This window comes from Poecilia formosa, unplaced genomic scaffold (assembly GCF_000485575.1).
Source record: "Poecilia formosa unplaced genomic scaffold, Poecilia_formosa-5.1.2 Scaffold52, whole genome shotgun sequence".
In the NCBI taxonomy this organism is placed as follows: domain Eukaryota; kingdom Metazoa; phylum Chordata; class Actinopteri; order Cyprinodontiformes; family Poeciliidae; genus Poecilia; species Poecilia formosa.
The window spans coordinates 1,662,106-1,672,509 of record NW_006799991.1 but is presented as its reverse complement, the minus strand read 5'-3'; the positions used below and the strand labels follow the sequence as shown (position 1 = coordinate 1,672,509).

Sequence of the window (10,404 nt, the reverse complement as noted above, 5' to 3'; positions counted from 1 at the left end):
CAGGGTCATGTTTGGAGCTAAAAAATAAAAACACTTTTTTTGCAGCAAGCAAAGCAAACATTTCTGCAGGCATTCTCAACTTTCAAACCAAGCTCATCGTAAACTAGCCTTTCTTTATATCATATAATACTTCGTTAGGCCACAAGATGTAGTCATTGTACACATTTTCACTTAAGTAACCCTGCGTCATGTGTAGGTGAAGGGTCACTGCATAAATGACGTCGATGGGTGCCACCAAGTAATTAATATTGAATGGTGTTTATAACACACCCTCCTTGCTCCTTTTATCAAGCACCCCCACTTATAAAGTGCCATTTGCCACAGATAGCAGGAAGAAGTAATTTGTTTTGAACATAGTTCAGATTAAGTTTCTTTTGTAACATTAATAACCACTGTGGCCAGTGTTGCAGAACTGTTTTTGTTAAGTGCTCAGAACCAGCACAGGTATTTTCGTCATGATTAATCATCAGTCATAACAATCGGGATTAATTGATTATTTAAATAATTGTCACCTCAACTAATTATGTAATTTATTAATCCTTAAGTACATAAATAGTAGTTAAACTGTTCTTATTTAAAAATGTAACTGAAATATGTGTTTGTTGGCATCTTTTAATGTATTTCTAAAATTGCATAGACATTCTTTAGTAAATGAAAAAGCTGTAGAATGTGTCAATTTTTTTTATCTGAATATTCATCAAATTAATCGATTACTGCAAAAATTGTTAGTTGCAGCCGTAGTTCGCTCTTACTAGTCAACACCCTGCATGTTGTTTGTTCGTTTTTTGTTGGATTTGCGGGATTTGGTGGCTGTCATTATTTAAAGCACAGCAAACATTTAGAAAACACTCTGTTTAAAAATGTGCCATATAATTGGCTTCCTTTTAATGTTTTGGGATATTCCATAAAATTGTCACCAATAACCTAAGGACTAATTTGTTAATGTTTCCTAGTTCTGCTACTCTAAAACATGAATATTGTCTGCACAATTGGACAAATTTCTTAGTCAAATTTGATGTAGCCCATTTTAAAAATCATGTTTTCAACACACTTTTAGTTCTAAACCAAAACAAAAAGAAGATATTTTATGTGCTGTTTAGCTATAAATAAATAAACACATTGAGTTGAATGGGGTTAGTTTCTAAACACAGGTGGCTAAATGCATTACAATCGTATACAAAGATGTAATATTGAATATTACTAAAACTCCTGATGTAGTTGTGTTTGTTTTCACACACAGTCAGTTCAAGTCATTGTTGCATTGGTACCCAAAACACTTGAATTAAAGGCATGTAGACTAACTTTCATGGCTTTTGCAGGGTTTTTATTTCTAATATAAATGATTTGAGCTTCTAAACTAAAAAAAAAAGAAGATGTTAAAAAAATAATATCTTGTCAACACTAATTTAATTTAATCTAGGGAAAGAACAAGGCCAGAAAGAAGAAGTGGGACATCAGGATGCATATGGATGTGTTCATAACACTAATCTAATTTAAAGTGTCAGTCATAATCAATAAATATGAATATGATTGCCACATATGCATATTGGGACATTTGAACCTCCAAGGGTCACTCAAAGTTCAGCTCTGTAACAACACAACCTGTACTGTTTAAGGCAAGTAGGAGGTAATACTGCATTGATGTCTCAAAAAAAAAGTAATCACTCTCAGCTCACTAGACCTAATAATAGTTATCTTCTCAGGAATCTCTCATGACTTCCTGAGAAGAGGAAGAAGGGAACGTGACAGCATATAGAGATAAAGAGGAATTTAAAAAAAAAACATCCTCACTAACAAGTTTCTTGATGTCCACGCCACAGAAAATCCTCTTATAATTGCACCGAGCTTAAATGTTTGACTAACTAATGACTAATGACTATGCAATTTATAGTCCCAGCATCATCCACTTCACAGAGGTAAATCATCCAGTAATTTTTCTCCTCTGTCAGAACGCTGATATATGTTGGTGTTTTCCCCTCTTCTTGTGCTAAATGATGTGCTCTCTGTATTCCTCTCTGTCTTTTTAGTGACTTGTTCCCCCTGACACTTCCCTTGATGCTGTGCAGAGCTGATGGCAGAGTTGTGGCCCAGCAGTAGAAATTTAAAGAGTAAAGCATGTGGCCATCTTTGCTATCAGTCCAACCCCTGCTAGTGCAGCTTTGAGTCTTGTTGCTGAGGCAATTTCACAACCATTCACACCTTCACACATTAGATTAAAACATCTGAACTCAAGATACAAAGACCGAACAGGTGCATCAGTTTCAAATGCAAGACTTCACAAACTTCCAAAAGTCTGAAACTCACCCTTCACTTATTTAAATCTATGCACTGAAAAAAGAAAACAGGTGGTCCTACTTTAAAAAAAGGAGTTAATTAGTTACGACTAATCAAATTAAGTTTATCCAAGTGAATATGTTAAATCTATTAAGTTGCCATGTTAAGCAAGTGTAAAAGTAAGTTTGACAGACTTAATTTGATTACATGTAATAAAATGAACTCAGTTTTTAAAAGTTGGAGCTCCATTCTGTTTTTTCAGTGTAGGGGTCTTTCGGATGAGAAGTGAAACATCTTAAAAGGGTAAAAAAAGGAATCCCAGTTCTGCCCTCTATTCAAGCGCTCAGTATCAATATGAACAGGATGAATCTATGCAAACCTATATCACTTACCATCTGTGGTGAGGTGAAAGTATGATAGACAGTGGGAAAATATTTTTTTATACTGTATGACTTGGATCAAAGGTTTTGGGTTTCTTTCCACAATCATCTCACAATGGTTTGCTACAATTTTGGTCCATTTCTCCTGACAGAAACTATAACTGAGTCAGGTTTATTGACCGCCCAACACACATTTTCAGCTTTTCCTACAAATTTTCCAAAGGATTGAGATCAGGGCTTTGTGTTGGACACAGCAAAACATTAACTTTGTTGTCCTAAGGTAACCCTGAAACTAATTTAGTGGGATAATTGGGGTCGTTGTCCCTAGGGAAGAGTCATCTATGAAAAGCTTAAACATCCTGGGCGATATCTCGAGAAGTTTTTTTTCAATATCAACACATAATATTCTTCCCTCTGTTATTACAGGTCTCAATTCTCTGTGAGTAATGACACCCTTCCCCCTTAAATGTGATACGAAATGTGATTTACACATCTGGAAATGATACCCTAGGATGGACTAGGATATCCACATATTTCCAACTTTTATCTTGGCTAATTTGTTTACATTTTTTCCTCAATGTCACACAAAGAAGCAGTGAGGTTCAGGTTTTGGCTTACAATACAAGCACATGTGCACCTCCATTTTACTGAAATGTTGTGAATTAACTTGTTGGAGGCCATGATGAAGCCATGACTTCGTCACCTGAGTGATGAAGTCACTCTCTCATTCATATGGCATTCAGCAAACAGAAATAATATTTGTAATTTTTACTGACCTAAGAGAAAATTTTAGTATGATTTTTCAAACAGTGCATTTTTATACAATGTGTGTGTAAACTTATGGTTTGAACTGAAAGCCCTTTCTTCTTTCATTCAGCTTCTAACAGAGAGCATCTTTGTAAGTTTATGATTTTTAAATTTGTGTCTCCTTTCTTTTATCCATATTGGTTTAGGTTTCCTTCCAACCCAGATATGCAGCATCTGATAAGAAGGTGTAACCCCAACAATATAAACTGCCTACGTGGTCAGCCTCCTATTTTGAGCAAAGTGAAACTCTCCTCCCGACTTCGTATTGCTAGGCAAAAAATGAAGAAAAGAATAATAATTTACTGAAAGTTGGTGAGTGCAAATTAGTATTTCTATCCTAACTAGAACATTGAAAACGTCACTATTATTTGCCCTCAGTAACTTGATGTTTACCTAACAATAATGCTTAACTTAGCCTAAAAAAGTTAGGATTATTGACTGAAACTAAAATAACCTCAAACTTTAGACCAAACCGTTACTGCTTATCCTAAAAATGTTAATCAGAAAATTTAGAGCTGGACAGTAATCCCAGTCAGTGATCGACTGGTAACTAACTTTACCAGAAAAGGCTTACAGAGGCAACATAAACAAGCCCACACTCTTCAGCACACGCACTTGTGGTTAAAATATCACTCCTTGTGGTTACAGTGGTGTTTGAACACATATTTCCAGAGTAAGGGCGTTTTCAACAGTCATGGGTGTTTTTTGACACCTCTAGCTGTTGCAGGCTGTTGTCTGTTTGCTTCCTTCTGCTATATTTTCCGATTATAGAAGCAGCATTTTATGAAAAAAATTTAATTTATTCATTCACTTGTTCTGCGTCAACTTAATTTAAGTGACGCATCAAACTCACCCACTCCCCCCCCCCCGACATCTCAAAACGAGAAGTGGTGCTCGAGTGCATTGAGCGTGAATGCACAGAAAAGGCTGGGCCTTCCCTCAGTGCTGGTAATGTAGGTCAAGTATGTTGCACAGTTCATAGCATCATTTATTAGACTAAAATTTTAATTCTGTGCATTATACAGATGGGAAGCCCAGGATGACTTTTGCATTTAAAATCCCTTTATAGATTCATTGTTTAAGATAATTATTTTTTCAGAAAAAGAGAGCTCTGCTGTTTGATATATTTAACTGATTGTTTTTTCTTTTTTAAGATTTAAGTTAATTTTGCATTTTTTTTTCAGCAAAGAATCACATTACAAGAGTTACAGTCTACTTTTTTCCCAAACATGTTCAACTACAAGCGATTTGCTTATTTCTGATGGTCGCGTGTCTCTTTGTGGAGCTTGCAGAATGCCTCATATGTTGGCCGTGAGCATGATTTTGTGTTAACATTTACAATAAAAGCAGTTTTTGATCTGTTCTGTTGACTGTTTTTATTTTGTGACCTAAAAGCAGCAAAGCAACAACCACAGCTGTGCGACGAAGCTAAATGAAACCCTTTATCTACAGGGAGGGGCACCTTTCCATCTGATGGGAGTTCCTGTTTTTCTCTTGCACCTTCTGAGAAATACCAAGAGAAAGACAAAAAAAAGTCCCTTTAAATTAGATACTCATGGAGTCCTGAAGCTGTGAGTGCAAGTGAACAGTCTTGCCACATATCCTTCAAAATATTGAGTCATGATTCAGTTTTTTTGCAAAACATACAACTGTTTGAGGGGGTGGCAGATGTTTTGAAAGACCCTTTCCCGCAAAAGCTATTGGAGGTCAGACTAAGATGAATATCTGACGCTCAGTAAAAGTTTCCTTTATGCATTAGTATGGAAATTCACTATAAGAAATTTCATATTGCTGAAGTTAAAAAAAAAAAATAATAACATTATGCCAGAAGGATTTCATTTTAAAACTTTTAATTTGTGGGTGTAAATGCTCACAATTGTTTCTTTAGGCAATGATGACAGCACAGGACGATGGTAATCTCTCTGTTGCATGTGCAAGTGCATCTATGTGTGTGTGTGTGTGTGTGTGTGTGTGTGTGTGTGTGTGTGTGTGTGTGTGTGTGTGTGTGTGTGTGTGTGTGTGTGTGTGTGTGCGCGCATTTTGGGTGGGGTGTGCAACTTTACTCACACAGGCTTATTTCCCCATCAAAAATGAGCTGCAAAAATCTGTTGACGCTCACACACACTCAGCATCAACATCATCAGCAGCCAGAGTAAGTACTCTCCATGCTTTTACATTAAGCTACACATATTAGAAATACCTGCAAAAAATGTAAAAAAAAATATAAATTAAGTATAAACAAAAGGATCAGATATTGTTTAAAAGATTTTTTTTTTGTTTTAGGAATTAATCTTGAATTTTAACTTGAATTTTTTATTTTATTTCAGTTTTTGCTCAATTTAAAATCTAATTTACATACATTTAATTTCCAAAAAGATGATTTGGAGCATGCCCTCCTCTTCAGGGAGGGCATGCTGTTTGTGGCCCTAAATATATTCTAATATATTGATTTTTTTTCTCCGTTTTTGTGAAAAGTGTTTTTTGAAGAAAAAAGATGAACAAAAAATTCTGTGCAGCTTTTTACAATTTGATAATAATTTAATAGAGCATACCGCTGCAAAGAAAAACATTTTCCAATGTTCTCGATCAAAGCAGCTGCTGCGTTTCCTCCATGTGGTAATTTAAATGCCCTCGTCGCTCACTCATCCTGTGTTAACCGCAGAAAGGAGGAGATTGTAGCGCACATGTTAGACATTTAAAAGATGCCTTTTAAAGTACTTCAAGCCCCTCACCAAAACATGCATCGCACAGGACCGGAGGGGGTTTCTATTTTTTGCTTTAACTCCTGTATGAAATGAAGTTGATCTTACTTCTTCTTTTCTCCCTCTCAGGTGTGTGTTGTGTGCTGGCTCTGCTGGTTAGAGGTTGCAGACAGCCTGTTTGATCACAGGAGTTTTCTGTGCAACTCTTGCCAGCTTGGTGGTTCAGCCTCGATTTTCATCTCTGGTTTGTCACGATGGACGTCCTCTCCTACCTCACCTCCCCGTCCTCCTGCCCCCACGTGTACCACCTGCCAGCTTACCCCAGCAACAGCTCTGTGCCAAACGAAGCCACTACAGCCACAGGGTCCAACCAGGTGATCCTGAGGCACTACAACCACACGGGCCGCCTGCAGAACAGGACGACCTCAGTCACCCAGGCCCCCATCAGCGTCTCCATGTCCGTTTTCCTCTTTTTCAGCGTGTTTATAGTCCTGGAGAACTTCCTGGTGCTGGTGGCCGTCATCTCCCGCATCCGCCACAGCCGCCGCTGGGTTTACGTCTGCATTGCTAACATCACCCTGAGCGACCTGCTCACTGGTGCGGCCTACGTGGTCAACATCTGCATGTCCGGCAACCAGACCTTCCGCCTCACCCCTGCCCTGTGGCTCTTCAGGGAGGGCATGCTGTTTGTGGCCCTGGCAGCCTCCATCTTCAGCCTCCTGCTGATTGCGGTGGAGCGCTACACCACCATGATAAAACCTCTGCACCAGAAGTCAACCAGGAAGACCTTTCGGATCTACGGCCTGGTGGTGCTCTGCTGGATTCTGGCGCTGGTGATCGGTTTCCTCCCCTTGCTGGGCTGGAACTGCGTCTGCAGCCTGGATGGATGCTCCACTCTCCTCCCTCTCTACTCCAAGAGCTACATCTTCTTCTCCCTCATCATCTTCTTCCTCATCCTGCTGACTATCGGGGTGCTTTATGGTGCCATCTACTGCCACGTACACAAGAGTGCCCAGCTGGGCCCTCAACGCAACCGCAAACGCTCCCTGGCTCTGCTGAAAACCGTGATCACCATCGTGGGGGTCTTCTTGGTCTGCTGGGGTCCGCTCTTCATGCTTTTGCTGGTGGATTTCTTCTGCGCCTCCCGCCAGTGCACCCTGCTGTTCAGCGCCGATTTCTGCATCTCCCTGGCCGTCTTCAACTCGGGCCTCAACCCCATCATCTACGCGTTGGGCAGCAGCGACATGAGGAAGGCCATGGCCGAGCTACTGTGCTGCTGCTGCCTGAGGGCCGGCCTCTGTCGCCCCGACAAGTTCATTTCCAAGGAGACCAGCAGCACCTCGGAGAACAGGAGGGACAGTCTGAGGAACAGCTTTAGCAAGGCCAGGAGTCTGAGTGTGGCCTCCCCACCGCCGACCCCAAGCAAACCTCGCAGAAAGTGCAGGCTGAGCACCACAACCAGCTGCCTGTCAGTTTCAAGTGGTTAAACCACAACGTGCTCCCCTCCCAAGCAAGCAAGACCGGTGTGCACTGACACACGTCTAACCGTTTCCTCTGACTCTTGGTTTGACTGTTCACAGCGCGGACGATAAGATGTTTAAAGAGAACTTTAAAAACAGGAATTTAGCATTAAGTATGCAAGGAAATGAAAACTCTCAGGGAATGAAACATTCAGTTTGTCAATGCAACTCCTACATCTAGTGGAAAACTCTTTGTACTGGATCATTTGGATGACATTCAATGTATATTAATGTATTTTGAATGAGGAAAATGTGATGTAGTTTTGTACAAAAACTGATTGAAATATAAATAAATTTTATTTTGTGTTAAATATGATGTCTCGGAGTAGTGATACCGCTAGATTCCTCTAGAGGGAGACACTTTATTAAAGGAGTCATGCAGATTTATATTAAAAATAATAAACAACTTTAAATTAATCATCATAAATGGCATCAGATCAGAAATTTATCTTATTTAGTCAAAAGAAAAAGATTGTTTTTCTTTTGAACTAAGCTTAAAACAGACTCGTCCCATGCTGTTTGGCACTTCCTGCTTTTTGACAGGATGACTGATGGAGGTTTCAGCTCAGGGCCCGGTCTGCAGCCCTAAGGGCACTAACAGCCAGAGCTAATTGATAAATTCATTACGACTGTCTGGCAGGCCAGAGAGATAAGCTGTAGCCGATAGTCTGCACATTCGAGTACACACGGCCGACTGTACCGCACGTCTGCTGCCGAGTACTGGAGCAACTTGTTTTGTCTTGACTTTGCAGTAACTATTTTTACAAAAGCAAAACTGTGACTTTCTCACAATTCATTTCACAGCGGAAGAGCAGTCACAAGAACCGATCTCACGGCTGGAGGGGGAACTCAAAGCAGCGCTTGTTGGTCGAACATCAAAATCTTTCCGCTTTCATTGTAATGTGTTTGCTTGGTTTTCTGAAGCATTAGCTTTCACTCTGAGGCAGTGAGTCATTTCTCACTTCATATCTGTAGAGAAAAACACTTCACTTGTGTAGCTTTAGTCTTCCATAACACTGAGGATTCAGGGTTAATGAGTAAAATCAAGATACTAATGTTTTAAGCAACTCCGATTATGCTGACTGAGACTTTTTGAGCCTTTCGTGTCTTACTTTGTTCAGATCAACTTCTCATGGTCATCAAAAAATTGAACTTGAATTCATTTTCATGGATTGGTATGGAAATGACCCCTACTGCAGCTGGTAGTGGTACTGTATGAAAAACTCTGTGGAAGTACACAGGAAGCTCTGTAATTAAAGAGTTCAGGTTAGCTGCTGTAATAGAATCAGGGGGAATAAAAAGACTTGAATGAGAAGCCAGTAACCTTTCTGGGATCGATGAATGAGCTTTGATCCGAGGGGTGGTTCTCCTTCAAGTGCTTGTTAGTGTGAGGATCCAAACGAATGAGGCTGTGCAAGCAATCAAAAAACTCCTCTTCTGCCTGGGCGGCAAATCACTGAAAACAAAGCTCAGCATGCAAGAGGGACACAATAGGTTGCTGGGAATCAGAATCCAAGACAGATCAGGTTCAATCAGAAACCTTATCAAAGGACCAGGCAGAACTTGGTGGTCAGGAGCAGAAATGATGCTCAGAGGTAGAAAAAGTAGAGGACTAGGTGAAAAAGGAGGATCCACGACAAATGAACAAAGTCTAAAGAGACTTTAGACCAGTTGTGCGTTAGGGAAAATCCACCATATTATAACTTGTGCACCTAATTCTTGTTTGGACAAAATATCTATTTTACACTGTGACAAAGGGAAAAGGTCAAACAGATAAATTAAAAGTCCATTTTGTTCTTTCTACACAATGTCACTATAAAAAAATTACCTAAGTGTTAAAACTGAGCATTTCACATTTACTCATGCATCACAGAGTGTTTTAATTTTGTTGTTGATTTATTTTTTTAACAAGCAATTTACCAAAATTGGTTGAAATAATATAGGTTTAATGAAAACATTTAATCACTTGTGTTCTAAATGTAGCTAAATGGTTTTTAAATGTTATATACATCTTCAAAACTTCAGAATAATTATTTGTATCTTGTAGTAGTATTTTTTTCACTCTTTGTTTTTATTACATTATAGCAAGACTTTCTACAGATATTTTTATCTTTTTTAATCACCTGGGCCAAAATCCTCTAGTCAAACGTGGATAAAAAAATAAACTAAATTCACAAAAACAATGTATTGTGATTTCTTTTACCTACTTAGTAATAAAGTATGCAAATAATGTTTTAAATAAGCAACTAAAATAGTAATACTTTGGTAGGAAAGGGATGTGTAAATCATATTAAATCCAAACCGAAAACAGGTATTTTGCATGTTTGCCTTATTAAAAAAAAGGTATCAAGTTTTCAAATTATTTTGGGCTCAATAGAGAAAAATAGCCTATTCCCAGCAATTAAGACACAATTTGGGTCAGTCGTTCTCTGAAAATGCTCGCTATAAGAAGCCAAGTTTCATAAACGAAATAAAAGTAGATTTGGGTTCACTTAAGTCTGCTTTTTGAGTAGAAACCACTGGATAGATGTGGTTCTATTTACTGTAAAATGAAATATTCAAAAAGCACTGTATTTTATTGGTAATAATTTTGCTCTTGATTAGAAATAAAAAGACTTTATCTACATCATCCACTTGTGCTTGAGGGCCAATTTTGCATTGCAGTCAGCAGCAGCACAAAATCAGTTCAGGAATCAAAGAACTTGTTTACTATGACTGGTT

General features: G+C 38.8%; 1 protein-coding gene across 1 annotated transcript; it reads left to right on the top strand.

Annotated features, from left to right (window-relative positions):
- The first annotated feature begins 5,541 nt into the window (after window positions 1-5,541).
- On the top strand, window positions 5,542-7,990 carry s1pr4 (sphingosine-1-phosphate receptor 4). Its single transcript, XM_007552720.2, has 2 exons — window positions 5,542-5,613; window positions 6,293-7,990. Exon 2 carries the CDS (start codon window positions 6,418-6,420, stop codon window positions 7,648-7,650), a length of 1,233 nt encoding a protein of 410 aa, XP_007552782.1. The 5' UTR covers window positions 5,542-5,613; window positions 6,293-6,417; the 3' UTR covers window positions 7,651-7,990.
- The last annotated feature ends 2,414 nt before the right edge of the window (window positions 7,991-10,404 follow it).